At 41.8% G+C, this 17,553-nt stretch overlaps 1 protein-coding gene and 1 non-coding gene across 2 annotated transcripts; both read left to right on the top strand.

Moving 5' to 3' along the window:
- The first annotated feature begins 304 nt into the window (after nt 1-304).
- TRNAG-GCC (transfer RNA glycine (anticodon GCC)) lies at nt 305-376 on the top strand. Its single transcript has one exon. It is a non-coding gene; the product is annotated as a tRNA-Gly (tRNA).
- Nucleotides 377-2,507: 2,131 nt separating this feature from the next.
- GALNT3 (polypeptide N-acetylgalactosaminyltransferase 3) lies at nt 2,508-16,957 on the top strand. The gene is made up of 10 exons (XM_056861319.1): nt 2,508-3,070; nt 3,774-3,946; nt 5,185-5,334; nt 6,961-7,195; nt 8,379-8,496; nt 8,632-8,832; nt 12,374-12,505; nt 12,624-12,725; nt 16,454-16,606; nt 16,833-16,957. Exons 1-10 carry the CDS (start codon nt 2,508-2,510, stop codon nt 16,950-16,952), a joined length of 1,947 nt encoding a protein of 648 aa, XP_056717297.1. The 3' UTR covers nt 16,953-16,957.
- Nucleotides 16,958-17,553: the final 596 nt, after the last annotated feature.

Below are 17,553 nucleotides of genomic sequence, written 5' to 3'. Positions count from 1 at the left end.
CTTAATAAAAATAAGACATCCCCTGAAAATAAGCCATAGTGTGTCTTCTTGAGGAAAAATAAATATAAGACAGTGTCTTATTTTCGGGGAAACACGGTAGTCAGGGACCCAGCACAAGAGGAAAGAGCTAAAAAAAATCTCTCCTCCAACTCTGGTTCCCAGTGAAACTAGCAACCTCTTGCAGCTGCTTTGAAGCCTAAAAAATGGGGGGGGGGGAAATTCCTGAACATGGATCTCCCAGGTAATCTCTCATTTGTCCTAGTGTCAGAGCCATTTCATTTACTAGAAATTTCCTAGATGAGGAGGGGCTGTGGCTCAGTGGTAGAGCATCTGCTTGCCATGCAGAAGGTCCCAGGTTCAATCCCTGGTATCTTCAGTTAAAAGGACTCGGCAGGTAGGTGATGTGAAAGACCTCTTCCTGAGACCCTAGAGAACTGCTGCCGGTCAGAGTAGACAATACTGACTTTGATGGACCAAGGGTCTGATTCAGTATAAGGCAGCTTCATGTGGGACAGTGATTTCTCTATAGAAGATTTACCATAATGCCTGAAGTAAGCGAGTCAGTAGTGGTGCAGTGGTTATAGTGTCGGACTAGGATCTGGGAGACCCAGGTTCAAATCCTCACACTGCTATGGAATCTTGGCTGGGTGACCTTTGGAGCAGTGACACAACAGAGACGGCCCATGTGGAAAGGCAAAGACAGAAACACCCATTTTTATTCAGTTGTGATTTATATTCTTCTATAAGTTCTTCTTTTATTTCTCCATTGATCTCTCATTTCTCAGTATGTTCACATGATTATCATTTAGTATACCTTCTGTCTGGTAAATATAAGGCTGTTACCCTATCTGTAGTTCTTTATTTAATGGCTGTCTTGAAGGTGTGTCCAAATGTATAATTAACATGCGCTTAAATGTCTATTTGCATACAGGCACTCATTTGTACTGGAATTGGACACACTCTCAGACTGGTCTGCCTCACAGGGTACTTGTGAGGATAAAATGGAAGAGACAGTGTAAGTCACTTTGTGACCTCACTGGAGAGAAAGGCAGGATGTAAATGAAGAAAGTATAGCTCAAGTGTATTGTTTTCAATTGCAAGTATACCAGTTGGGTAGCTCTTTCAGGCAGCTGATGCTCAAATGATGTTCATGCCATATATTTCACATTATCTGGGTAAGCATGTATTTTCTTACGTCGTGGTGATTTGTGAAGCAGCCTTAAGGCATTGGAAGCCAATATTGTGTGAGATTGGTTGTAAAATAATGTCCTTTAAAGACTAGCACTACTTTTTGTGACCCTTTAGAGCAGGGGTGACCAGCTGTTGCCCCCTAAGCCTTATTTGACCCCTACCATCATTTTATCTGCCCCCTTCCATCTGTCTTAATACCAGGTTAGATGTGGAACTAGGAAGCATGCTTTCCAGCAGCAGACTGCTCCAAGCCACATGGTCAGTAGCAAGGAAGGGGGAAGTTTCACTAAAGGATCGGGGAGGCTGCCTTCTAAGGTTGGCAGTTTGTAATTCACTCAGCTGAGGAATACCCTTCCTGTTGGGAACCTGCTGCACCATTGCAGAAACCTCTGCTCCAGAAACTGGAAATCCTCCCACTCCTCCATTTCCTAGTGGAAGGAGCATCTGTCTGCAGGGTCAGAAGTGACCTGCCAGGTATTCCCTAGCCAGTTTCCTAGGGTGAGACAATGATGTCATGGTTGGAGGCTCCATTCTGAAAAGTTCTCCCTCATTATTTTAGGATACAACAGTCACTATATTTTTAACATCCTCCTTATCCATAAAAGCAATTTGGCAATTCTGGCAATTCCAGACATTGTGTGATACCATACGACATTTCAGTATATGCGTTCAGGCAAGGGGATGCATACTTTTGTTAACTGGTTGGTATAGTTTCGTTTTTACCTGCAAGGCTGAAGAATCTTCTTTTTAAATGAAAACGGAGGCACTCAAGGTTTTATAAGCAAAACCCATAAAGAGGCTTTGCCAGGCTGAAGTGGAACAGTGGCATAGTAGGGCAATTGGATCAACAAGTCTGAGGAGAAGAGAACAGGTGTAAATAGTGGAAATCGGTGGTACTGGTGGTTGGCATGCGCTTCTTGGTTGCTGGTGTTTAGTGGTGAGCAGCCAGGAAGGTCTTGTGGGCGTATAGTGCAGTAACAGCCAGCATGGATTCAATCGTAAAAATTTTTGCATGTCTTGTTAATAATGGGCCTATAATCGTTCACAGTTCTGCCGTGTAGATTGTGATCCAGGAGAAAAACCCAAACTGTTATGGGACCATTACATGGAGCTGAATATCTATCTGGGGTAAAAGAGCAAAATAGGACCAGTTGAATGGCGACCAAGATTGTCCTGCTTCATGTATGATTTTGCCCAGTTAACCAAGTATTCCTATGATGCTCTGAAAAGTGAATTTTGTACAGCTGCATGTATATTAATGACCATTCTTTAAATCTTGCAGATACTACCGTTTTAGCAAATGCCTTGCTACATCTATGGAAAAGACTCATTTTATCAGAAGTGCTAACATATGTAGATTTTCCGGGATGTCTCTCCTAAGAATGCTAAGACGATGTATAAAGAAGCCACTTTCCCAGTGGAAGCTTTGGAAGTTTACCATTGTTGTTTTTATCTTTTTAATATTTATGCTTTTGTTACAAAGAGGAGATATTCAGGATTTTCATGACGAGCCTGGAATCCAGACAAAAGAGGGAAAGCGGAATAATATGCTGGGCCTAGTGTTGCAAGCGGTGAACAATATTAAAGGTGCAAAGCCAAAAATGCAGATCAGAGCCCCGCTCAGGCAAACTCAGGTTCCTGGCAAGAGGCGCTGTTTACCAGGGTCCTACACAGCAGCTGAACTGAAGCCTGTCCAGGACCGACCCCCTCAAGATCCTAACGCTCCTGGAGCTTCCGGCAAAGCCTTCAAGCCTGTCAATTTAAGTCGAGAGGAACAGAAGGAGAAAGAGCTTGGAGACAACAAACATTGTTTTAACGCTTTTGTAAGCGACAGGATTTCTTTGCACCGGGATCTCGGACCAGACACGCGGCCTCCCGAGTAGGTTGAAGGGCATGCTGATTTCTGGCCTTCCTTTAAATAGGCAAATATTGGAAATGGGGTTCTCGGTTTCCTTTATTTGACGTGTGGTGTGTCACATGTATCATTAGAATAACTTCTGCATAGAAGACTTTTTTATTCCATAAGCATAACGTGAATAGTCAGTTTTAGTATATTGCATGTCATGTTTCTAAACTGATTCCCCTGTCTCAAACAGCAACAAACAATAGATTCATCTGAGAAATGCTAACAAAATCCTGATGTAAGTTCATACGAGTTTAGGGCCATTTTACACCAAGTTCCTTTGAAAATGTGTTGAAAAAACAAGAATAATTTCTTCAGTCCACTTTTATAACTTTTGCTGATGGGCTTTTCCAGCTTTGGATATCTTTTTTTTATAATTTCCAAGTCTGCCAAGTTTTTATTGGATATATTCTTGTGGCAGTAATTTTAGTCTTTCACTTGCTCCTTAATGGCCCGATCCAAAAACATTGCTGGAATTGCCAGGAAATGCTTTTGCAATGCTGACCCTGTGCATGGCTTTCCTTATAGTAACCCTTGGTTTGTGGGATTTGAACTGAAATGGGAAAGATCCAAGAGGCTCTGCCATGCTTGCCAAGCATATAATACTACTTTGTCTGTGCTGTGTCAAACATATAATTCATATTTGGTTCTTTCTGTGATTTCCGGTTTTATTCTCTAGGTGCATTGAACAAAAATTTAAACGCTGTCCGCCACTGCCTACTACAAGTGTTATCATAGTCTTTCACAATGAAGCATGGTCTACTCTGCTAAGAACCGTTTATAGCGTGATATATTCTTCTCCCGCAATTTTGCTGAAAGAAATAATTTTGGTGGATGATGCCAGTGAAGATGGTAAGAAAAATGTAATATATATGTGGTCTTCTGTTGCTTAATGTTTTTTTCCAGTTATTTCGGGCTGCTGAAAGGCGTTGTTTTCCTCTTATTTAAGCAACGAAGCCACAGAAGCCTTCTTCTCTGCTCCTCCCTCCCTTTGCGTGCCACACCAAGTATGAGGGTGACTTGGTTTAGAATTCATCCGCAGTTTGCCATGGATGTCCACATTGGGTGCTTTAATATATTGTGGTTTCTCTGCAAGAAACAAACCACAGTTTGTTTAAAGCATATGATCAAGGCAAATTTCAGTGAGCTGTAAAAAAAAAAAGCCCACCAGCTCAGCATGACAGAGAAGGGAAGAGAGCCAGCAAGCCTGAAGACTCTTAAGGCTCACTGTCAGAACAAGCAAACCATGAGATTGGATCTGGACTAACTTGGCCATTTCCACTGATTTCCGCCATCCTGCTGCCGCCGCCGCCTCCCCCCCCCCACCCGCTGGTGATCTGTGAGTCCCCTATCTGTAGGGTCCCTATCAGTCTAAATGCAGCCTCTATATGTATACAAAAAACGAAGTTCCCTTTAGCTTATTTTATTTCTAGCAAATACCTGTGTCGTGGTTCTGTTGCACTTTCTGTATGTCTTATTAATCAGGAAGGGTTCTTGTCCTGGTGCATTGGTGAGTCCCCTCTTCCATTCTCTGTTGCCTGCTGAAGCAGATTGTTTCACAGTATGGGTGGAAGCATATTGGGAATAATGACCTCTGAAGCATTGTTATTTATCAGTGACTTGCATCTTGTAGGCCTTAAAGTAACAGTTGCTGTCTTCTGGTCACAATCTGGCAATTCTTTTCTTAAAAAATCCAAAGCCTTCCTAAAACAGGGTTAATTGGGCTATTAAAATTAGTTAATAGTACTAGTTATTTTCACAAAACTGACAAAGTAACATAGTCACCCATCTCTTTAAATACATTGATTTGTGCTGTGTCTCTTTGTTGGTGAAATGATGATGATAATTAATAGAAAACTAAATTTTAACTATTCTGCAGTAGAAGTTTATATTTACTGATGAATTCAGGTTGTAGTGTATTTCCGGCCACTTTTCCATTTTTGGTTTGTTAAAAGCAGAAGATATAAACCCTTAGATTGGTACTTACAAGCATGTCAAAATAAAATACTTTGACAAAGGAACTAACTATGAAAAGAGAACTGAAGGTTATTTGTGTTCAGAAACTAGAGACTGACATGTTGTCGTTCCAGATTACTTGCACAATAAATTAGATGAATATGTGAGACAATTCCGGATAGTTAAAATTGTCCGGCAAAAGAAGAGAAAAGGCCTCATCACTGCTCGATTGTTGGGTGCTTCAGTAGCAACAGGAGAAACTCTCACTTTTTTGGATGCACACTGTAAGTATGTGTAGATTGTAAGTATGGGGTACAAGTGGACCGTTAAGTTAAATATGAGCAGCCAGTGTGACGCAGCTACAAAAAAAGCTAATGCGATCTTGGGGTGCATCAACAGAGCCATAACATCCAAATTGCAAGATGTGATAGTTCCACTGTACACAGCACTGGTCAGGCCGCACCTGGAGTATTGCATGCAATTCTGGAGGCCCCACTTCAAAAAGGACTTGAACAGAATGGTACGGGTGCAGAGGAGAGCAATGAGGATGATTGGGCCTGGAGACCTTCCCACTCTGTGATTCTAGGTTGTGAATTCAAAGAATGATAGTGTCATGCAGCTAATAAATATTAACGAAATCTTGTATTGATTTTCTCCTTTGGATTATTAGTTTTTCTACTAAATATGCTCTGTCTAATGAAATAGAAAAATGTGGAAGAAAATGTTTACCTTCCTAGCATAAGACTGAAAAATGAATCTAGAGGGTCCATATTCTAAGGACAGCTCTCTGCTATGTTAGAGGGGAAATTTAAGAAGAAACCCAAGGCAGAGAGACTATGCTCCTGTAAATCCGGGGATTTAGAAACCACTGAACATGTTCTCCTGAATTGTAACTTTTACACAATACCCCGTTCTAAGTTTATTGAGCCCCTCATATTGAGAATGGGACCCGACAGGGAAAGAGAAAAGATAGAAAAGCTCCTACAAAGAGATAATCCCTCAATCACCTCTCAGGTAGCAAAATTTTGTACGGCAGCAATGAAAATCTGTTGCCGCAGAGTAGTCTCTTAGTCCAAATGGCAGATGTAACTTGGATGTTATTTATTTTATTATTTTTTATTTTTTAAAGTGATTTAAGACTCGGACTGTAAACCTTTGTCGGTAAGACCATTTTAGTCCATGTATCTTGTTTTATCTGGCCAAGGGCCGCAAATAAACTATCTGTCTATCTAAGGACAGCTCCTAAGTGAGTCTTTAATATTTGGACTCTTAGGAGGAAAGGGATAGCTTTTAACATCCACTTCCGCAGCTTTTGCAACTTGGCCAGACTTTTCCCAGGGAGAGACTGCCAGCGGGAGGGAAGAAAGGGGAGGCTGAAGAGCCAGTGTGGTATAGCAGTTAATGTCAGACTAAGATCTGGGAGACCCCAGGTTCGAAGCCCCAACCTGTCATGGAAGCTTGCTGGGTGACCTTGAGCCAGTCACTCTCAGCGTAACCTACCTCATAAAATTGTTGTACAAATAAAATGGATGAGAGAATGATGTAAGCTGCTTCGGTTCCCCATTGAGGAGAAAGACAGGATATAAATTAAGTAAAGAGAGAATGAGGACATAGTGTGAAGAAGGGCTACATGGGAAAATGAAGTGTCCCGCCCCCCCCCAAATCTGCATTTTCCCCACTTGTACAGAACATGATAGAGCCACGTTTCTATCATTCTGCCAAAAAAGTGCACCCTGAGTTGTCTTCAGGATTTTGTTGAAGACTGTCCATAAACTAACAATGTTTCAAACTAAATATGTGTGTACATTTCATAAAATGTAGTTCTAAAATGTTCTTGAAACTCATTATTATGGTTAAGGGAAAGCCGTACTAAAGTCCATAATCTTTCTTTTCCCCTCTTTTCCTACTAGGTGAGTGTTTTTATGGTTGGCTAGAACCCTTGTTGGCAAGAATAGCTGAAAACTATACTTGTGTTGTAAGCCCAGATATTTCTGCTATAGATGTCAACACTTTTGAATTTAGCAAGCCTTCTCCTTATGGCCATAACCACAACAGAGGAAACTTTGACTGGAGTTTGTCCTTTGGATGGGAATCTCTGCCTGAGCGTGAAAGCAAAAGAAGGAAAGATGAAACCTATCCTATTAAGTAAGAAGTACCACTTTAATTCTTCCTTTTTTAAATTGTGTTTTGTTTTTTTAAGAAACACTGTTCCTTAAAATAATGTATAAGCTGCTTTTTCTTTTATAGACAGGACAGTAGCAAAAGGAGAGATGCTTCTTGCATGCTACTGTTTTCTAGATTTTGAACATTTTTTCCATGATGTTGCAGGATCTGGGAGACACACACTGAAACCCTCACTATGCCATGATGCTCACTGGGTGATCTTGGACCAGTCACTCTCTCAGCCTAACCTCCCTCACGGAGGGGAAGGAAGATCCATGCTTGCCTCCCTGAGCTCCTCAGAGGAAGAGACGGGTCAAAACAAAGACATTTTAACCTAAGCACAGCCCCAGTATAGGTTTTAAAGGCTTGATTTTTCCCTCCCTACAAACATTTAAAAGTAGTTAGTTCCATCAATAGAAGTTCAAACAAAACTGCTAAGTTAGTTATTCAACAGTGTGAAACCTAAGGCAGCTAATGTTTTTCAGATTGAAGCATAATAGAACTCAAAGAAATCCACTAGATGCAGATTACCTCAATTCCAGGAGCAATTGTAGCTGTTGAATTTTTATCAGACATACAACTGCAGAATGCACCGGGGGGAGGGGGGAGTTCAGATCCCAAGTGATGGTGTTTTTATAGTGGGTACAAATGAATCTGTTAAAAAATGATTTTTTTACCATTACAGAGACAGTTTAAATATAGTTCCTTGATAACCTTTATGAAATGAACACCCGAAGCCATTTTTGAAGATGACTTAATGGCATGGAGGAATTTGGACTTTTTTCTCTTTCAGATTAGCTGAGTTTCTGCCTCTTTCGCTGAAGTAATATCAAAGAATTCTACTGGGAGAATGCCCGCATAAGAAAAAGTCACTTTCAAAGGGCAGAAGAGTTCCCAGGACAATTTTTGACTGTTAACTGACCTAGCTTTGAAATGGATGCTAGTGTGCAAATAATTCATTGCCATGGTAGTGGTTTCTCGGCAAAGCTAGTCGGATATTTTCAGTGATGTGCTGGCTAGCTGGTTCATAAGCAGTTGCTGGCCCAGTTGAGTTGACCTATCTGAGGAAGGGAGGCTTATATAGAGGCTTATAAGGAATAAAAATAAGATAAGAATGTAGTCAGTTGGGAAGTTACTGACTTCATCAATTATTGTCTTTTTGCAGAACGCCCACTTTTGCAGGAGGTCTCTTTTCAATATCGAAAGAGTACTTTGAATACATTGGAAGCTATGATGAAGAAATGGAAATATGGGGAGGAGAAAACATAGAAATGTCTTTCAGAGTAAGTTTAGAAGTAGACTGTCTCTGGCAGCTGCTGATCTCATTCAGAGGCTTTGTAAAGATTTCATTATACCGACAGTCTACCTTTTAAAGGCTCTGGATTTTTAAGAAGGCTAACCTACCTGTAATTTTTTAGGTATGGCAATGTGGAGGCCAGTTGGAAATCATACCTTGCTCTGTTGTTGGCCATGTGTTTCGCAGCAAGAGCCCTCATACCTTTCCAAAAGGGACTCAAGTGATCACACGTAATCAGGTTCGCCTTGCAGAAGTCTGGATGGATGAATTTAAAGACATATTTTACCGAAGAAACCGAGAAGCAGCAAAAATTGTTAAAAAAGTAGGTGGCGATGGTGGTGGTATTAGAAATCAGTTGCTGCACTGAAATACTTGGTGAGAAAAAATTATTTATTGATGCAAGTACATAAAAACAATGTGCATTCTGTTGACCCGGTTTGATTTTTTTGCCCAGTAGTTTATTTAATACATTGAATACCTTTGGCTGTACCAATTAAGCTTTTCATTTTATTTTATAGCGTCCGTTGTGTTACCTCTCTGAAGTTAAATAGACTAGTGTGGTTCAGTCAACTGTTTCAATCCTCCAGTAGAATTGAAAGAACCTTACCAACTGGGTGTGTCCTGGGTGCCAGGGTCCCTAGGACATATCAGCTGCCCTAGAAACGACGTGTGCCAGGGTTCCTTGTAGTTGCTAGGGCTGTTCACATCTCTTCTGAATATTTGTCCACTTAAGGAAACTACATTGCTGGCTAGTACATGCTCAGGTGTTCAGAACATCTTAGGGAAATAGTGCTCTGCACATAGCACAGCTGAGCATATTGAGAGAGTGGAATTTTCCCCACTAGTATGTAAAATACAAGAGGGCAGGCCTATGTCTTTAAATATTGGCAATTTGTTTGTGAGAAACGCTCTGCCTGAAGAAATCTATTAAACTGTTGAAAAATAATCTAAAAATAGTGTTCTAGGGTTAGAAGAGGGAAGGCAGCATAGTACAGTCAGATCTTGGAAGCTAAGCAGGGTCAGCCCTGGTTAGTATTTGGATGGGAGACCACCAAGGAATACCAGGGTTGCTGTGCAGAGGAAGGCACCTCTGTTAGTCTCTTGCCATGAAAACCCCCCAAAAGGGGTCGCCATAAGTCGGCTGCGACTAGACGGGACTTTACACACACACAGGGTTAGAAAGAAGAACATGTTGATGGATATGTACAGTAAAAACTGCAAGGAATAACTGTACTTTGATGGGAATTAATTGTAGATTGGGTGGGGATGCTCTTGAATAGTTATGTATGTTAGCGAAACAGCAAATGTTTTGGAATATTTTTGCTTGTGCTCCGTTGCTAATGAATATTGAAGATGTAATTTAGCAGAATTGGTAACTATCTTTGACAAAAGTTGCTCAACTGTTAACTACTGGTAAAGTAGTAAATGAATTGGTGAGTAGCTTAACAAAATATTGTCCTTTGCCAGTATGTTGCAATCACGTTGGACTACAGTTTAGACAGATGGCTACATTCAGTCATCGCAACAAGCTGCAATTAATCTGCAGTCGGGTACCAACATAGTTGGCTGCTGTGCTAATGCGCTTCTCACCTTCATTAGCACCCACAGTTTGATGCAAAACTTCCAAGTTTTGATTGTACTTCACTTACCTGTGATGTCAGAGTGCCTTGGGAATTAGATGCTGCACACACACATTTTCGGATAGTGCGCTATTGTTGCACTGCCAGCGTGGTGTAGTGGTTAAGAGCTGTGGGCTCTGATCTGGAGAACTGGATTTGATTCCCCACTCCTCCACATGAGCTGTGGACTCTAATCTGGTGAACGGGTTGGTTTCCCCATTCCTAGACATGAAGCCAGCTGGGTGACCTTGGGCTAGTCACAGCTCTCTTACAGCCCTCTCAGCCCCACCTACCTTACAAGGTGTCTGTTGTAGGGGGAGGAAGGGAAGGAGATTGTAAGCTGGTTTGCTTCTCCTTAAAAGGTAGAGAAAGTTGGCATATAAAAACCAGCTCTCCTCGTCCTCTTCCTCCTCCAGATAGGGTTGTGTATGCAGGAGAATCTAGTTGTTTGCTGTGATTGCTATAGCCCCAATGTCCAGTGATGTGTGGGTGCAGTCAGGGTTTTTTCTTCTTCTCCCCACAACTCTAAACTTCATTTTAGTCCCAATTTGTAAGCCAGTATTTGCAGAGTAGACAAACTCCTTTTCACTGAGACCCCCACATTGAGGTGTTTTGGTGAGCTGGAACTTAACCAGACTTTGCAGCTTTGTGTCAAGCTCTGTGCAAGAAGGGATGTGGGGGAAACAGAGGGAGCAAACATACACAGCAGCAAGTCACCAATGGCTTGCCATTGCCACTGTTCCCAAATGTTTTCAGAGCTCTATTTCAAGTAGTGGTCAGATACTTGGAAAGTTTAAGCATCTTTTGTTTTATGCTTAAATCAAGTTGATATAATAGGGAAGTGATTGTGTGTTATAGCCATGATCCAGCAAGGCTGCATTTGCATCTGTATGTTCTCTTTCAGTGTTAACAGACACTGGCAACATCTCTCCTATAAATAGGATCTTCTGCCATGGCAGATACTCCAGTGCAGCTCTCCTTGCCTCTGTGCCACTGCATAACTAGTGCTGTGGGTACATAATTTCTGTGTGAGAGCCAGCGTGGTTAAGAGTGGTGGTTTGGAGCGGTGGACTCTGATCTGGAGAACCAGGTTTGATTCCCCACTCCTCCACATGAGCGGCGTATGAGCTCTCTTAAACCTCTGTCAGCCTCGCCTACCTCACAGAGTGTCTGTAGTGGGGAGGGGAAGGGAAGGCGATTGTAAGCCGGTTTGACTCTGCCTTAAAGGGGCAGAGAAAGTTGGCATGTAAAAACTGACTCTTCTTCGTCCAGGTGTCCTAGCCACTAAAATGTTCCATGCCTAATAAAACAACAAGTAAAACACATCTCACCCCCATCCCCTTAGTTCTCATGACTTTAGTGAATAAGGCAGGTTAAACTATACAATTTTTGTCGCACCCTTTTGTAACATTTGCAGGGCTAATTGTAAAGAAAGCAGTTTCCGAGTAGAAGAGCTAGGTCTGAGTATGCCAATAAAGGTTTTGAATTGAATTGAGCTAGGTCTGAGTCCAGTAGCACCCAGGTCTAACTCTTCTGCTGCAGACCAACATGGTTACCCTCAGAGGTCTTGCCGTAGGACAGCTATCTGCCAAAGGGAGGTTTGACTCTCGAAAGCTCATACCTTGGAAAATCTTGCTGGTCTCAAAGGTGCTACTGGACTCAAATCTAGCAGTTTCAGAGTAAAGAGCTTTCTGTATATGGCAGAATTGTTTATCTATATTGCTATATTCTGTTGGAAATAGCACGTTAGATCAAGAGACAAGACAGCCTGAGGCCTGTCAGTTACACAGGCCAATATACCCTTCCTAGGAGAGCAACGGACTGATAAAATCATTCCAAGAAGGAGATCCTGTATGCTCACCTTCTATAAATTGCTTCCCTTTAGCTATCCAAAGGAAATAAAAATTGAGTATGCAATGTGTCACTCCCCCGCCTCCATATGAACTGTAAAAAGCATCTAAAGCTCCTAGTTTAGGTATTCAAAATTTAAGCTTGAATCAAATTATTGTCGAAGGCTTTCACGGTCAGAGTTCATTGGTTCTTGTAGGTTATCCGGGCTGTGTAACCGTGGTCTTGGTATACCAAGACCACGGTTACACAGCCCGGATAACCTACAAGAACCATTGAATCAAATTATTTTGTAAACCCATCTATTGTTAGCTTTTTAGTAAAAAGGCAGTCTTTTTATGACGCACAATTTCAGTTTCTGTTTATAGAACTAATTATTTAGCTTTGTTTCTACAGAAAACATTTGGTGATCTCTCAAGAAGGCTTGAGTTAAAGCAGCGGTTACAGTGTAAAAACTTTACGTGGTATCTAAACAATGTGTATCCAGAGGTGTATGTACCAGACTTGAATCCTCCATTATCTGGATTTGTGAGTATACTTTCCATTTCAAAGCACATCGTAAACCCCTCCACCAGTGTTTGCATATTATGTAACAGGGCTGGATCCGCACTGATACTTCTGTTTTCTTTTAAAAAACTTTATTCAGTTAAAAAACATTGGGAAAAGAACATGTCTTGATGCCGGTGAAAACAATACTGGTGGCAAACCGTTAATTATGTACACTTGTCATGGACTTGGAGGGAACCAGGTAACGTGCTCCTTTTTTATTTTTACATAACTGTAACAGATGGCATAAAACACAGTGCATTTTTAAACTATATTTTGAGCTACAGGGATTCCATCGTGGCCAGATGGCCTTGGAAAACAAGTGATCTGAAAGCTGAATTTTTTACCATTAGGAAGTTTCCTGTGAAATGCACAACTGTGCACTAGTGTTGGACTTGTTCAGGTGTGTCCCTTGGTTTTCAGAGTGACAGCTGGGTACAGCAGGACCTCATGAAATCTGAGAACGTGACCCGCTGGGGCATGTGCTAGAATCCTCTGTAGGGTGGCAGGCTGCTTGATGTGGAAAGGGTTCCCTCAGGGTAGGAAGTCTGAACTCCATTAATACAATATGCGAAGCATGAAATGTAACTTCCTCAGGAGTACTGATGCTGAATGTGTGTCTGCCATGTAAATATCTTTCCTTGTTATGGCTGGTTGGGGAACAGAATCCTTGAATAGTACTGAAATACTGCTTAGTAAAAATTTTAAAAAAATGTTGCTCTAAGGGCAGAACCGTGTTCTGTTGTGTGTGTTGGACTTTGAATTGGAAGATGCAGGTTCGAATCCCCACTCTGCCATGAAGCTTACTGGGTGACCCCCGGGTGGATCTGTCTGTCTGTCTGTCTCTCTCTCTCAGGCTAACCTACCTTACAGGATTATGATGAGGAAAGAATGGAGGAGGGGAGAATGTTTTATACCATGCTGAAATATTTGGAAGAAGGGAAGGATAAAAATCTAAATACATAAAGGTTGTCATATTTTAAAGATTGCAGTCACTGTTGCTCTATTTTCAGGGAGAATCCAGCAGGCTGAAGGGGTTTTTAACCCTCTGCAACCAAACTGGTTTTACCCTTGCTGAGAACAATGAATGGGCATTCACATTTTTTCCCCCTCAAGCTGGGGTATAAGAGCTTGGTGGTGGTGACTTTAGTCGGGGAGAGAAGGTTAAAAAAATCCCCATGGCTTCTTCCTCCTCTCCCTTCACCAGTACAAATGTACCTTTGTAAATAACAGTTCCATTGGCTGCAGTCTGTAAAAGGGAGTCACTGTGGTTGTAGAGGGTAAGGTGTCGGACTAGTGTGTAGGAGACCTGGGTTCAAATCCCCACTCTTCCACAAAGGTCTCTAGGTGATCTTGTGCCCATTATTCTCTCTTGTCTCAGAGTAACCTTGCAGTTGATGATAAAAAAGGACAGGGAACCATGTACAGAAAAGTGGGCCCTGAGTTCCACTGAAGAAAGGTGGGTGGGATAAAAATGTACCAGGGGAAGCACTGTGGCTGCGTGTCAAAGCTTCTGCTTTGCTGTGCAAGAGGTCTTGAGATGCCAAGGATTGGTCCCTTGTTAATGGATCACAAGTGGCAGGTTTGGAAAAGGATGTGGGGGGTAACTCCCTTAAAATGCTCTCCTGAAGAAGATCAGGTACCACATCAGCCCTTCCAGATAAGAAAATGCATATATCTGAATTCCTCCAGATTAATATATTTAAAGTATTTGTAAGCTTTTCCCCCCACATGACTGCCAGCGTAATACAGAAGTGGATGGAAGTGGAAGGTTGACTCAGCCTTCCATCCGAGGTCGGTCAAATGAGGACCCAGCTTGCTGGGGGTAAAGGGAAGATGACTGGGGAAGGCACTGGCAAACCACCCCGTAAAAACAAAGTCTGCCTAGAAAACGTCGGGATGTGATGTCACCCCATGGGTCAGGAATTACCTGGTGCTTGCACAGGGGACCTTTACCTTTTTACTATAGGTACAGTGGAACCCAAAACTAAAATCTACTTTCAATTGCTTGGGCATATTCCTATATGAATTCATTTTCTGCTGTTGAGTCTATCTCCTTTATCTCTGTGCACTAATAACTTGAGCAACTTCTCTAATGTTGTATTTGGGCTATTGCTGTGTCTGTCATGAACTCTTCAGCTTTTTTTCGGCTTCTTGTCTGGCCCTTCTCTGTTCTGCAAGAATGCTGTCTTCATTTCTACCTTGTAAACTTGATAATCTTGACTCTTTTTCTCTTCACCCTCTCCTACTGCTTTTTCCTTTGCCTCTAGAACTCTCGCTGTCAAGGAGAACACCAGTAGGTTGACTGAGCAGCCAGGCCGGAGTGATCTGTCCCCCGTGTCATACTTACCACCTCATTCTGGGAGGTCAGAGTGGTCTTCCCTACATTAAAAAAACAAAACCCAAACCGCCTACCATGCTGAGCTGATAGGTTTCCCTAGATGGTTGCATTTCTAAACAGGATAAACAATTGTTGGGCAGGGATTGTTCAGAATATACAGCAGTTCAGAATATACAGCAGCACCCTCTTTACTGTTGAATCATGTTAGGGCCTGTGAACATTCCCCAGTCATTGTATTAACTAAAAAAAGATTGTTGTACAGGTGGAGCATCCCTTACCCAGACATCCCGTATCTGGACTGATCCAAAAACCAGACCCTTTGAGCTGGCACATAGGCAGATCCCTGCTGCCTGCTTTCAATGTTTCCTCTCACCTAAAAAATAAAATACAGTGTACACTTCATCGTAGGTAAAGACTGAAAGCCAGTCGTCTTTAGGTCGTTTGTTGTTGCTCTTGTTCAACAGCTGATACAGGTATTCTGGTGAGATAGTTACACCTTTGCTTTCTGATGGTTCAATGTACACAATATCATTTAAAATGTTTTAAACTAAAACATAAACGAATTTGGATCCCGTCCCCAAGCGATCTCATTATGTGTTTGCAAAAATTCCAAAATATTCCAATATACAGAAAGATCTGGCATACTGACCACTTCTGGTCCCAAGCAGTCCGGATAAGGGATACTCAACCTGTAGTAAGTGACAGCTGTTGGCCTATTTTAAAAAAAGTACTGAGTAGCAAATAGTTTCAGTACTGATGTGTACCTTTTCTGTACTTTGCCCATCAAGAGGGTGAGTAATATTTCCACTTGTTTTATTCACGAATAGAACCCAGCAGCCTGATGACTAGCATACTGTCCCACTAATCAGGATGTGTTGCTCTCTCTTTTTTAAAAAGTATTACGTCCATAATTTGTTCTAATGTGGAAGGGAGCGATCTGGTTTTTTACAATGTAGGTTGTGTGGTTAATTTTGTCTTGCCCTGCCTGTGGTAGTAAAAGTGCCATCATGCTGTAAAGATTTTCCCTGTTCAGTGTCACAGAAGAGAGCATCTCACTCTGTGCTATTAAGACCTTGCATGTTTATGGCAGCAGGATAGCTCCCCCATCACTTGTGATTGGTAGATGCCTTGGGTACAGACCAGCCAAAAGTTAAGGGCTTGGAAGCCTCATTTATTTAAATGACAGGAAAGTAATCATGGACCCCCTTGAAATTAGTGGCCTTAAAAGTGCTTAACTTTGTGGGGATTATGCCATTTTCAAAGCAACTGGGTCTATGCCAGATTTATGAGCCATCGCATAAACTTCTCAGATCAGTGCTGCTCTCTGCACATGAGTTTTATTTTGCCACAAAGATGATGCCCCCCCCCCCGTTATATGCCAGGAGGAAGCAAAATGCAAAACTACTTTTTTCAAAATTCTTACCTTTCTCCGAAAAATGTGTTATTGTATTCCATAACTTTTCCTGGATGTCATGAATATTGGATATTCAGTTGGCCAGACGTACTAATGTGCCACCATATCAGTTAATCCGAAGCTTCGTGGCATTGGGGGGTGATGTTCCCTAACAGAGTGGCTTTGATTTACACAGTACTTTGAATACACCACCCACCATGAAATTAGACACAACATCCAGAAGGAGCTGTGCGTCCATGCTTCTCGAGGAGCAGTGCAACTTTATGAGTGTGGCTACAAAGGAAAGAAGAGCAGAATCCCTCCCGAGGAGAAGTGGGAGATCCACAAGGTATATTTTTAGAAACCATTTAATCTGTCCAGCCTGTGACTAATTCTCTGCTGACATTCAGGGGATGCCGGTACTGTTCTGTCCTTTAGGCCAGTGATTGTGCCTGACTCGGCTCCTGCATAGAGTTATTGTGATTAAAATGTGGTGTTAGAAATAATGTTCCATACCTTGTTCTTCTTGGAAGAAGAAGGGGATAAAATGCAGTGAACAATCTCTTCTGTTTTAGGACCAGCTATACAACGCAGCCCTAAAGATGTGCCTTACAGCAAACGGTGAACATCCAAGCATGGTATCATGTAATCCCTCCGACTCCTTCCAGAAATGGATTTTTGGTGAAAACAATTAAGTCCTGCCGCTGGTAGTCAGGAGATCATTTATAAACAGGAATATTGGTGTTTCTCCAACCCTCTGTTGGCTTTGTAGAGTGGTACTTTTCCACTCTCCCCTTTTTCTGCATCCTACTGAGCCCTCCTAAATTTTGTGTCTGGGGCTCAGCAGACCCTCTAGGGAAGCACAGGGGGCAAAGTGAGGGTCTGCAGTGGGAGGGGGAGGGAGAATCAGGAGAAATTGCCACCCTTCAGAGGAACTTTGTAGTTGGATTCATGCCTCTGGCATTGCCTTTGAAATTATAGAAATTACGATTACACGGTAAGAACTAATTGTAAAATATTAGGAACGCTTTTCGTCTTTAAAAGTAACGTGCACGGTTTAGCAATAATTCCAAAGAATACTTCAGTTTCTTGACTGTTTAAAAATGTTTACAGAAATATTGGAAATTGTGTTTCCAGTATTAACTTTTATACAACCATTGTCTTTAAGGTGTAATTCCCTGTGATTTGGGAATAGTTTACAAGTTTTTATGTATATGTTCTTAAGGACTTTGGAGATGTTTGTCGATGAAGGTTAGGAAATACACTTATTTTTTTCCTGGGAGCAGCTGAAAAACA

Source organism: Euleptes europaea, chromosome 15 (genome assembly GCF_029931775.1).
Source record: "Euleptes europaea isolate rEulEur1 chromosome 15, rEulEur1.hap1, whole genome shotgun sequence".
Lineage (NCBI taxonomy): Eukaryota > Metazoa > Chordata > Lepidosauria > Squamata > Sphaerodactylidae > Euleptes > Euleptes europaea.
Note: the sequence above shows the minus strand (reverse complement) of the source record. Positions and strands in the feature narration are given on the sequence as shown.